The 12,822-nt window shown below is 46.6% G+C and overlaps 1 protein-coding gene across 1 annotated transcript in view; it reads right to left on the reverse strand.

The window, feature by feature from the left end:
* myo16 (myosin XVI) overlaps positions 1-12,822 on the reverse strand; it is a 249,127-nt gene that overhangs the window by 32,590 nt on the left and 203,715 nt on the right. Inside the window, exon 28 of the mRNA XM_078402895.1 lies at positions 10,625-10,727. Coding sequence (XP_078259021.1) covers positions 10,625-10,727 — 103 coding nt within the window. The remainder of the gene's footprint in view (positions 1-10,624; positions 10,728-12,822) is intronic.

Raw genomic sequence — 12,822 nt, forward strand, 5'->3', positions numbered from 1 at the left:
GTTTCCTCCCGCATCCCAAAGGCATAGGGGTTTATAGGTTGTGTGTATGAAGGAACCACAGACACTGGTTTAAGCAGAGGTTACACACAAACTGCTGGAGTAACTCAGCGGGACAGGCAGCATCTCCGGAGAGAAGGAATGGGTGACGTTTCGGGTCGAGACCCTTCTTCAGACTGAGAGTCAGGGGAAAGGGAAACAAGAGATATAGACGGTGTTGTTGAGAGAGATATAACAAATGAATGATAGATATGCAAAAAAGTAATGATGATAAAGGAAACAGGCCATTGTTAACTGTTTGTTGGGCATTAACGAGAAGCTGGTGTGACTTGGGTTGGGGAGGGATGGAGAGAGAGGGAATGCAAGGGTTACTTGAAGTGAGAGAAATCAATATTCATACCGCTGGGCTGTAAGCTGCCCTGGCGAAATATGAGATGCTGTTCCTCCTATTTGTATTTAGCTTCACTCTGACAATGGAGGAGACCGAGGACAGAAAGGCCAGTGTGGGAAGGGGAAGGGGAAGGGGAATTATAGTGTTTGGCAACTGGGAGATCAGGTAGGCCCAGATGAGCGAAGGTGTTCAGCGAAACGATCGCCCAGTCTGAAGAAGGGTCTCGACCCGAAACGTCACCCATTCCTTCTCTCCAGAGATGCTGCCTGACCCGCTGAGTTACCCCAGCATTTTGTGATACCTTCGATTTGTACCAGCATCTGCAGTTATTTTTCTACACACCCAGTCTACATCTGGTATTGCGAATGTATAAGAATCCACATCTTGAACAACGGATACAGTAGATGAGGTTGGAGGAGGTGCAAATGAATTTCTGCCTAACCTGAAAGGACAGTCAGGAAGGTACAGGCACAGGTGTTGCATCTTCTGCGGTTGCAGGGGAAGGTACCTGGAGAGTGGGTGGTTTGGGTGGGAAGGGATGTGTCAACTAGGGGGTTGTGGAGGGAATGGTCTCTGTGATCTATATATATGTGTATTTGTGGGTATGTGTATATATGCATACATTTAACTTTTTTTCTTGTTTATTATATTGTTAACAGTGCACTATGTTTACACATTCTGTTGTGCTGCTGCAGGTAAGAATTTCATTGTTCTATCTGGGACATAGGGCAATAAAACACTTGACTCTTGGCTCATATTCTTGGCTGAGTGGTGATCTATCCACTTGAGAATCATGCTGCACAGAAATAGGACCATTTGTCCACCATGTCCATGCTGACCGGCCACTGCTTAACAATACTCATCCTCTTGGTCCATAGCTTTCTATTCCTTGTCAAATCAAGTGCTTGTCTCGATCATGAAAAGTTGCCCCCATCAACAATTCACGCGACCCCCTTCTAATTCCAAGTTCTTTCAGAGATCCCCTCTGAATCTTTTGCACCGAACACATTGCACTAACTTTGGACACCTCTGTTAGGAGAAATCATTTCCTTTTGTCTACTCTACGTATAATTTTGTTTCCCTCCATCAGGTCTCTAATGAAAACAAACAGAGTCTTTCCTCATAACTGAAATGTTTTGTCCGAGGCAACATCGTGGCGAATCTCCCCTGAACCCTTTGCAGTGTATTTCCTACTTGACAGGTTTTGAATATTGACAGGTTTTGAGGAAAAACTTTTTCAGTCAGAGAGTTGTAAATCTATGGAATTCTCTGCCTCACAATTCTCTGAATGCATTCAAGAGAGAGCTAGATAGAGCTCTTAAGGATAGTGGAGTCAGGGGGTATGGGGAGAAGGCAGGAGAGGGGTACTGATTGAGAATGATCAGCCATGATCACATTGAATGGCGGTGCGTACAGGCTCGAAGGGCCGAATGGCCTCCTCCTGCACCTATTGTCTATACCACAATAGATTTCCGAGGGGCAAGAGCATAGCAGGGATCGTGAAAACCATTGGATTAAATTGCATTTATTTCAATGCAAGAAGCCTCTCAGATAAGGTGGACAAACTCAAAACATAGGACTGGAATATTATAGCCATTACAGAAACAGTTATCCCACTTTATAAAAAATAAAGTGGATGAGCTTGAGGCTCAGTTAGTCATGGGCAAGTATGATGTTGTAGGGATCACTGAGACATGGCTACAAGAGGACCAGGGCTGGGAACTGAATATTCAGGGGTACACAACGTATAGAAAAGACAGACAGGTGGGCAGAGGGAGTGGGGTTGCTCTGCTGGTAAGGAATGATATTCATTCCCTTGCAAGGGGTGACATAGAATCAGGAGATGTTGAATCAGTATGGATAGAAATGCCTCGACATAGGGTGCAAGTTGAATCAGGAGATAAAATTGGCGTGTCACAAATGTAATGCTACGGTGGTTATGGGAGATTTCAACATGCAGGTAGACTGGGAAAATCAGGTTGGAAATGGACCCCAGAAAAGAGAGTTTGTAGAGTGCCTTTGAGATGGATTCTTAGAACAGCTTGTACTGGAGCCTACCAGGGAGAAGGCAATTCTGGATTTAGTGTTGTGTAATGATCCTGATCTGATAAGGGGACTAGAGGTAAAAGAGCCATTAGGAGGCAGTGATCACAACATGATAAGTTTTACTCTGCAAATGGAAAGGCAGAAGGGAAAATCGGAAGTGTCGGTATTATAGTATAGCAAAGGGGATTACAGAGGCATGAGGCAGGAGCTGGCCAAAATTGACTGGAAGGAGGCCCTAGCAGGGAAGACGGTAGAACAGCAATGGCAGGTATTCCTGGGAATAATGCAGAGGTTGCAGGATCAATTTATCCCAAAGAGGCGGAAAGACTCTAAGGGGAGTAAGAGACACCTGTGGCTGACAAGGGAAGTCAAGGACAGCATAAAAATTAAGGAGAGGAAGTATAACATAGCAAAGAAGAGTGGGAAGACAGAGGATTGGGACTCTTTTAAAGAGCAACAAAAGTTAACTAAAAAGGCAATACGGGGAGAAAAGATGAGGTACGAGGGTAAACTAGCCAATACTATAAAGGAGGATAGCAAAAGTTTTTTTAGGTACGTGAAGAGGAAAAAAATAGTCAAGGCAAATGTGGGTCCCTTGAAGACAGAAGCAGGGGAATTTATTATGGGGAACAAAGAAATGGCAGACGAGTTAAACCGTTACTTTGGATCTGTCTTCACTGAGGAAGATACACACAATCTCCCAAATGTTCTAGGGGCCGGAGAACCTAGGGTGATGGAGGAACTGAAGGAAATCCACATTAGGCAGGAAATGGTTTTGGGTAGACTGATGGGACTGAAGGCTGATAAATCCCCAGGGCCTGATGGTCTGCATCCCAGGGTGCTTAAGGAGGTGGCTCTAGAAATAGTGGAAGCATTGGAGATCATTTTTCAATGTTCTATAGATTCAGGATCAGTTCCTGTGGATTGGAGGATAGCAAATGTTATCCCACTTTTTAAGAAAGGAGGGAGAGAGAAAACGGGTAATTATAGACCAGTTAGTATCATATCATATCATATCATATATATGCAGCCGGAAACAGGCCTTTTCGGCCCACCAAGTCCATGCCGCCCAGCGATCCCCGTACATTAACACTATCCTACACCCACTAGGGACAATTTTTACATTTACCCAGCCAATTAACCTACATAGTCTGACATCAGTGGTGGGGAAGATGCTGGAGTCAAATATAAAAGACGAAATTGCTGAGCATTTGGATAGCAGTAACAGGATCATTCTGAGTCAGCATGGATTTACGAAGGGAAAATCATGCTTGACAAATCTACTGGAATTTTTTGAGGATGTAACTAGGAAAATTGACAGGGGAGAGTCGGTGGATGTGGTGTACCTCGACTTTCAGAAAGCCTTCGACAAGGTCCCACATAGGAGATTAGTGGGCAAAATTAGAGCACATGGTATTGGGGTAGGGTACTGACATGGATAGAAAATTGGTTGACAGACAGAAAGCAAAGAGTGGGGATAAATGGGTCCCTTTCGGAATGGCAGGCAGTGACCAGTGGGGTACCGCAAGGTTCGGTGCTGGGACCCCAGCTATTTACGATATACATTAATGACTTAGATGAAGGGATTAAAAGTACCATTAGCAAATTTGCAGATGATACTAAGCTGGGGGGTAGTGTGAATTGTGAGGAAGATGCAATAAGGCTGCAGGGTGACTTGGACAGGTTGTGTGAGTGGGCGGATACATGGCAGATGCAGTTTAATGTAGATAAGTGTGAGGTTATTCACTTTGGAAGTAAGAATAGAAAGGCAGATTATTATCTGAATGGTGTCAAGTTAGGAAGAGGGGATGTTCAACGAGATCTGGGTGTCCTAGTGCATCAGTCACTGAAAGGAAGCATGCAGGTACAGCAGGCAGTGAAGAAAGCCAATGGAATGTTGGCCTTCGTAACAAGAGGAGTTGAGTATAGGAGCAAAGAGGTCCTTCTACAGTTGTACCGGGCCCTGGTGAGACCGCACCTGGAGTACTGTGTGCAGTTTCGGTCTCCAAATTTGAGGAAGGATATTCTTGCTATGGAGGGCGTGCAGCGTAGGTTCACTAGGTTAATTCCCGGAATGGCGGGACTGTCGTATGTTAATAATACATTTATTTATTTATTTATTTTTAATTTTTTTTATTATGTTGAAAGGCTGGAGCAATTAGGCTTGTATACACTGGAATTTAGAAGGATGAGGGGGGATCTTATTGAAACATATAAGATAATTAGGGGATTGGACACATTAGAGGCAGGATACATGTTCCCAATGTTGGGGGAGTCCAGAACAAGGGGCCACAGTTTAAGAATAAGGGGTAGGCCATTTAGAACGGAGATGAGGAAGAACTTTTTCAGTCAGAGAGTGGTGAAGGTGTGGAATTCTCTGCCTCAGAAGGCAGTGGAGGCCAGTTCGTTGCATGCTTTCAAGAGAGAGCTGGATAGAGCTCTTAAGGATAGCGGAGTGAGGGGGTATGGGGAGAAGGCAGGAACGGGGTACTGATTGAGAGTGATCAGCCATGATCGCATTGAATGGCGGTGCTGGCTCGAAGGGCTGAATGGCCTACTCCTGCACCTATTGTCTATTGTCTATTGTCTATTGAAGGACAGGACTGACACTCGATGTTCCAGGATACAAGCGTGAGAAAGGTAGAGAAAGAGAGACAAGGGAGTTATCTCCATTTCCTACAGTGTGGTGACTAAAACTGTAATTGGTATCTAAATATGGTTTAGTTTAATTTAGTTTAGAGATACGGCGTGGAAACAGACCCTTTGGCCCACTGTGTTCACACTGCCCAGTGATCCCCGCACACATTAGGGGTCATTTACATTTACACCAAGCCAATTAACCTAAAAAACCTGTATGTCTTTGGAATGTGGGAGGAAGTTGACGATCTCGGAGAAAACGCACGCGGTCATGGGGCGAACGTACAAACTCCGCACAGACAGCACCTGTAGTTGGGATCGAAGCTGGGTTTCTGGAGTTGTAAGCGTTGTAAGGCAGCAACTGTACCGCTGCGGCACCGTGCCGAGAGCCATTGTTTAAATGAGAACCTTAGTGCTCTTGTATTCCATGCCCAGGCTAATTGACGTAGGTAATCCCTTATGCCTCTGTTACTACTCTATCTGCTATGCTGCCACTTTCAGTGATCCCTGAAGTTTTATAACAAGCCCCTCTGTCTCTTGATACTCATTAAGGTGCAACCATTCGTTATGTATGTCCTTTGTTTTATTTGTTCTCCCATGGTGCATCAGGTCACACATATCAGGATTGAACTCCTTCTGCTATTGCTTTGCCCACCTCACCCAATGATCAATGTTATTTTTTAGCCTGTGGCGAGCCCCTCAATATTAACAACACTGCAATGTTTTGTGTAGACAATAGACACTAGACAATAGGTGCAGGAGTAGGCCATTCGGCCCTTCAAGCCGGCACCGTCATTCAATGTGATCATGGCTGGTCATTATCAATCAGTATACAAAGGTAAGGCCTCTGTTGAGGTCAGACCATTCTGTGTTGCAAAGAGGAAGTGGGTGGAGGCTTGGGGGGTTACTGCGTGAGGCACTGTGTCTGAAGAAGGGTCTCGACCCGAAACGTCACCTATCCATGTTCTCCAGAGATGTTGCCTGACCTGCTGAATTACTCCAGCATTCTGTGTCCTTTTGTGTGTTAACCAGCATCTGCAGTTTGTTTCTACCACAGTGTATCGTGTCATCTCATTGAAACATATAAGATTATTAAAGGATTGGACATGCTCGAGGCAGGAAACATGTTCCCAATGTTGGGGGAGTCCAGAACCAGGGCCACAGTTTAAGAATAAGGAGTAGGCCATTTAGAACGGAGATGAGGAAAAACCTTTTCACCCAGAGAGTTGTGAATCTGTGGAAATCTCTGTCTCAGAAGGCAGTGGAGGCCAATTCTCTGGATGCTTTCAAGAGAGAGTTCTATAGAGCTCTGAAAGATAGCAGAGTCAAGGGATATGGGGAGAAGGCAGGAACGGGGTACTGATTGTGGATGATCAGCCATGATCACAGTGAATGGTGATGCTAGCGTGAAGGGCCGAATGGCCTCCTCCTGCACCTATTGTCTATTGTCTATTGTCACTTACCAATGAAGTAATCATAACTCTAGTAGTCGTATTCAGATCACCGATATATACAACTTACAGTAAGGATATCAAGGTAATTATTTATGTGGTACACCATTGGTCACAGGCATCCATCCGATCACCAGTATCAATCCTCCACCATCACCTTCTGCCTCCTATTACTAAACTAACAGTGAATCCAATTTGCCAATTGCTTTGGATTCCTCGGACCAGTTTCCCATGTGAGACTTTGTTGAAAGCCTACTGGAGTCCATGGAGAACATGTCATCTGCACATGCCCTCTCTTTTGTACTTTTGTTACTACTTCTGTGGAGGGAATGTTTCAGATTGAGATCCTTCGTCAGGCTCATTGCAGCGGTAGAGTTGCTGCCTTACAGCGAATGCAGCGCCGGAGACCCGGCTTCCATCCCCACTACGGGTGCTGTCTGTACGGAGTTTGTACGTTCTTCCCGTGACCTGCGTGGGTTTTCGCCGAGATCTTTGGTTTCCTTCCACACCCCAAAGAAGTAGGTCAATTGGCTTGGTAAATGCAATTTTTTTTTGTCTCTAGTGGGTGTGGGATAGTGTTAATGTGCGGGGATCGCCGGCCGGCGCGGACCCGGTTGGCCGAAGGGCCTGTTTCCGTGCTGTATCTCTAAACTAATTTGGTGCTCTGTTCCAGGAGGACTGAGGACTTCCTGGTTGAAAATAGAGGTGTAAAGGAAGTGGACATCCTTGGTAAAGATAAGGCGATCGCAGTCTTGGAATTGGAAGTTATCGACATGTTGAAGAGCATGTGAGGTGTCTCAGATGTAGGTTGTCCAAAGTGCTGGACAAGGGGCGCCAAGATCAAATCGAGGTGGGTACAAAATGCTGGAGTAACTCAGCGGGACAGGCAGCATCTCTGGAGAGAAGGGAATGGGGTGAGGTTTTGGGCCGAGACCCTTCATCAGACTCCGAAGGAGGGTCTTAGACAATAGATAACAGACAATAGGTGCAGGAGAAGGCCATTCGGCCTTTCGAGCCAGCACCGCCATTCAATGTGATCATGGCTGATCATTCTCAAAAATACCCCGTTCCTGCCTTCTCCCCATACCCCCTGACTCCACTATCCTTAAGAACTCTATCTAGCTCTCTCTTGAATGCATTCAGAGAATTGGCCTCCACTGCCTTCTGAGGCAGAGAATTCCACAGATTCATAACTCTCTGACTGAAAGGCCACGTCTTGACCTGAAACGTGAGTCTGAAGAAGGGTCTCGACCCGAAACGTCACCCCTTCCTTCTATCCAGAGATGCTGCCTGTGCCGTTGAGTTACTCCAGCACTTTGAGTTTATCTTCGACGTAAACCAGCATCTGCAGTTCCTTCCAACGCATCAAATCGAGTGATTTGGAGATGGGTTTGGTGGGGTAGAGCAGGCAGAAACAATTGGTCTGACAGGGCTTGTTGATTTTGTGGAAGGAAATAGAAATGGGCAGTGTGGGTTTGTGGAACTGTAAGGTTGGAATCTGTTCGAAGTACAAAGCATTCTTAACAAGTTAGACAAAATCATGTCACAAAACAAGATGAAGGCATTTGTTATGATCGTCATAAAAAAAAGAAATGCTGGAAACGCTCAGGGATCAGGCACTAAAAGTAGAAATAGGAATAACATTTCAGATCAACGACCTTTCTTTAGAACTGGGATGGAGAATAACGTTAGATTTGAGTTGTAGAGGAATGGATAGGGCAAAGGGAATGGGCGAAGAGGGAGGAGGTGAGCTGGGACTGTTTGCAAGAGGAAGCAAACGAAGGGCATGGACAAGCTGTGAAAGGAAGTGGGGACGTACAGGTGACACAGCTGTTGGAGTCTGTGCGTTGGTCTGACAGCCCTGTTTGTGGATCTTGGGTAGAAACAGAAACATAAATACATAGAAAATAGGTGCAATAGCCATTCGGCCCTTCCAGCCAGCACCGCCATTCGATATATAAGAAAATAACTGCAGATGCTGGTACAAATCAAAGGTATTTATTCACAAAATGCTGTAGTAACTCAGCAGATCAGGCAGCATCTCAGGAGAGAAGGAATGGGTGACGTTTCTGGTCCCCTATATCCTTCCTTTGTCCCACCCCCCTGACATCAGTCTGAAGAAGGGTCTCGACCCGAAACGTCACCCATTCCTTCTCTCCTGAGATGCTGCCAGACCTGCTGAGTTACTCCAGCATTTTGTGAATAAATACCCGCCATTCGATATGATCACTGCTGATCATCCAGAATCAGTACCCCATTCCTGCTTTCTCCCCATATCCCTTGGTTCCCTTAGCTCCAAGAGCTAAATCTAACTCTCTCTTGAAAACACCCAGTGAATTGTCCTCCACTGCCATGCGTGGCAGAGAATTCCGCAGATTCACAACTCTCTGGGTGAAGAAGTTTTGCCTCAAAAGTAGAAACAGGCAGTGCTAGACTGGGAACAGCGGAGATGACAAGGCTGGATGTGGAAAGCAGAGCTGAGGAAATGAGGCCTCTGACTGTCTGAGGCACAGTAACTAATGTTCAGCTGTAGGTAGATGGTGGAGAGGGAGGATGAGGAGGTGAGACATGATGTTTGGCCTTAACGTGTAGGCCTTAATTGGTAGAAACTGGGGGAGTTGATGTGAATGTGGGTATAATTGGGTGGAAAATGGAATGAATGTTGGAGTCATATCCACTGGACTGGAATACGGAAAGACCCTCAGGGTCATCGAGACATAGAGTGATACAGTGAGGAAACAGGCCCTTCGGCCCAACATGCCCACACCGGCCAACATGTCCCAGTTACACTAGTCCCACCTGCCCGCATTTGGTCCACATCCCTCCAAGCCAGTTCTATCCATATTAATGCAAGATTGATAATCAGTGTGGACTGGGTGGGTCGAAGGGCCTAACTTCTGTACGTAAGCCACTGAGGCTCGAAGCTGGTAAACATTAAGATCCCATGCAAGGGAAACAAAGAGAAAACAGATTTTTAGTTTAGTTTAGAGATACAGCGCGGAAACAGGCCATTTCTGCTCACCGTGTCCGTGCCGCCCAGCGATCCCCGCACATTAACACTATCCTACACACACTAGGGACAATTTTTACATTTACCAAGCCAATTAACCTACAAACCTGTACGTCTTTGGAATGTGGGAGGATACCAAAGATCTCGGAGAAAACCCACGCAGGTCACGGGGAGAACGTACAAACTCCGTACAGACAGCACCCGTAGTCAGGATCGAACCTGGGTCTCCGGCGCTGCATTCGCTGTAAGGCAGCAACTCTACCGCTGAGCCACCGTGCCGCCCGAAGATCAGCCCATGATTTTCTGCCAGCTGCTCCTTGTCACCCTTGACACTCCCAGTCTGGGAGTGAGCTTTTTGATGTATGAATTTATCGGAAAAAGATCAGAGGAATCTTAATTTATTTCTCGTTTATTTCAGTTCATTTACGTAGCCATTGTGAAATTGGAAATTTGAGCGAGAAACAAGAAACTGCATATGTTGCTTTACAGAAAAAGGCACAAAGTGCCAGAGCAGGTCAGGCAGCGTCTCTGGAGAATATGGATAGCTGACAATTTTGGCTCAGGACTAGGGTTACCCACTTCCCCGCTCCCAAATAAGGGACAAACGGTGACGTCACCGCCCCGCTCCCCACATGACCTCACCCAGCCAGCGGCCATGTGCTCCTGCTCCACCAATGGCAGCCGCCCAGGCCGTGAGGTGGGTTGCTACGCAACCTCCGTTAGGCAGCGCCTACAGTGTCCGGGCCTACAGTGTCTGGGCCTATAGTGTCCGGGCCTACAGTGTCCGGGCCTACAGTGTCTGGGCCTACAGTGTCCGGGCCTACAGCACCATCTGGGCCTAATACGGGACAAGGGCGGTCCCGTACGGGACAAACCAATTTAGCCCAAAATACGGGCTGTCCCGGCTAATACGAGACAGTTGGCAACCCTAGACAGGACCCTTCTTCAGACTAATTGCAGATGGGAGAGAAGAAACCTAGAGGAGGGAGGGGCAGGACAAAACCTGGCAGGTAAAAGATAGATAGAGTGCAGTGGCCTGAATTAACATAGTCTTCGGCAGCAAGAAAAGATCACACTTCCAAAGCCACTGACCTGCCAGCCTTGTAACTTGCACTGCTGAAGGATGAGATGACACTTGTCCTCGGCAGAAAGCTCCTTTCTAACCCCCACGCTTATTTCAGCCAGAGTCTTGTATCTGCAGACAAAATAGGATTTAACCTTCAAAATAATTATAGACAGATAGACATTCCTTCTCTCCAGAGATGCTGCCTGTCCCACTGGGTTTAGCTTAGAGATACAGTGCAGAAACATGCCCTTCGGCCCACCGGGTCCGCGACGACCAGCGATCCCCGCACATTATCAATATCCTACACCCACTAGGGATAATGTTTACATTTACCAAGCCAATTAACCTACATACCTGTACGTCTTTGGAGTGTGGGAGGAAACCGAAGATCTCGGAGAAAACCCACGCAGGTCATGGGGAGAACGTACAAACTCCGTACAGACGGCGCCCGTAGTCAGGATGGAACCCGGGTCACTGCATTCACTGTAAGGCAGCAACTCGACCGCTGCGCCACTGTGACCGCCGAAACTGAGTTACTCCATCATTTTGTGTCTATCTTTGGTGTAAACCACTGTCTGCAGTTCCTTCCTACATATTAGAAATAATTATTGTCCTCTAATCCTGTGGAAGGTATCATCACAAAATCAAGTTCAGATCTCCTCTTGAAACTGTCCTGATTCAAGATCCATTGTGCCGTTTTTCACTGAAAAGCAATGACAAAGGAAATGTATTCCAAGCCGTTAAGGTATGAATAGGACATCAGCAGCACTGTGGTATGGCACTTTGTAATCAATATTAAGATGTTTCCAGTTTGCAACACAAGAAATAAAAGGAGGGGGTGGGAATGGTTAAGGAGACCATCATTCCAGTATTTGTGTAGGAAGGAACTGCAGATGCTGGTTTACACTGCTGGAGTAACCGTGGGATTCTCTGCCACAGAAGGCAGTGGAGGCCAATTCACTGGATGAATTGGATGAATCATTGTACCGTTGACCCTGTGCCAACCTACATATGACAAATAAAATGTATTATTATTATTATAATTTAAAAGAGAGTTAGATAGAGCTCTAGGGGCTAGTGGAATTAAGGGATATGGGGAGAAGGCAGGCATGGGTTACTGATTGTGGATGATCAGCCATGATCACATTGAATGGCGGTGCTGGCTCCAAGGGCCAAATGGTGTCCCCCTGCACCTATTGTCTATGTATCCATGTATCGATGGTCCCACCGTCCGACGAGTCTTTGGGATGGCTCTGAGTCTCTGGGAGGGTTACTGGTCCTGCCAATCGACAATGACAATAGACAATAGACAATAGGTGCAGGAGGAGGCCATTCGGCCCTTCGAGCCAGCACCGCCATTCAATGTGATCATGGCTGATCATCCACAATCAGTAACTCAATGACTAGCCTTCGAGTGGGCTCCTGGTTTCGCCGACGGCAGAGCAGTGGGTTACTGCATCTGATGAGCTTTCCAGTGGGCCCAGATGAGCCTTCGGCCGGGCTCCTGGTCCTGGTTCACCTTCCTACCACCCCACTCCGAGCGCTCGATGTCTCCAGCTCCCTCCCGGTTCCCGGTCCCACGCACGGCCACGCTTTCGGTCGAGCTCCCGCTAATCGCCGACCCTTCTAGGCGGCACCTCGGGAATGCCTCCACCGGGCGGCACTATCCAATTGGCATTGTTCAACCACGATTTAAGCAAATAAGCTTCTCAACTCATGGGCCTTAAAATTCAAATTATTGTCAACATGAATGTGAAATGCTTTCTACTTACCAAAGAAAGTAAATATAAGACAATAACTGCAGATGCTGGTACAAATCGAAGGTATTTATTCACAAAATGCTGGAGTAACTCAGCAGGTCAGGCAGCATCTCAGGAGAGAAGGAATGGGTGACGTTTCGGGTCGAAGACATTTCGGGCCGGAGTCTGAAGAAGGGTCTCGACCCGAAACGTCACCCATTCCTTCTCTCCTGAGATGCTGCCTGACCTGCTGAGTTACTCCAGCATTTTGTGAAGAAAGTAAATACATTTGTCCAATGTTGCTTCGGAGCTGATAGATGTGAACTAACGTTGTGGATAAACTCTGCCAAAGGGCTTTCCAGTAACCATCTGAGCCACTGAGGTGGGGATTTATATTTATTCAAAAAGCCAGCACAGATCTGACAGTGCTACGCTTTTTGTTTCCCTGACAAAATTGATTTTCAGCTTTTGAATTGTGGGATCAA

Source organism: Rhinoraja longicauda, chromosome 7, assembly GCF_053455715.1.
Source record: "Rhinoraja longicauda isolate Sanriku21f chromosome 7, sRhiLon1.1, whole genome shotgun sequence".
NCBI lineage: Eukaryota > Metazoa > Chordata > Chondrichthyes > Rajiformes > Arhynchobatidae > Rhinoraja > Rhinoraja longicauda.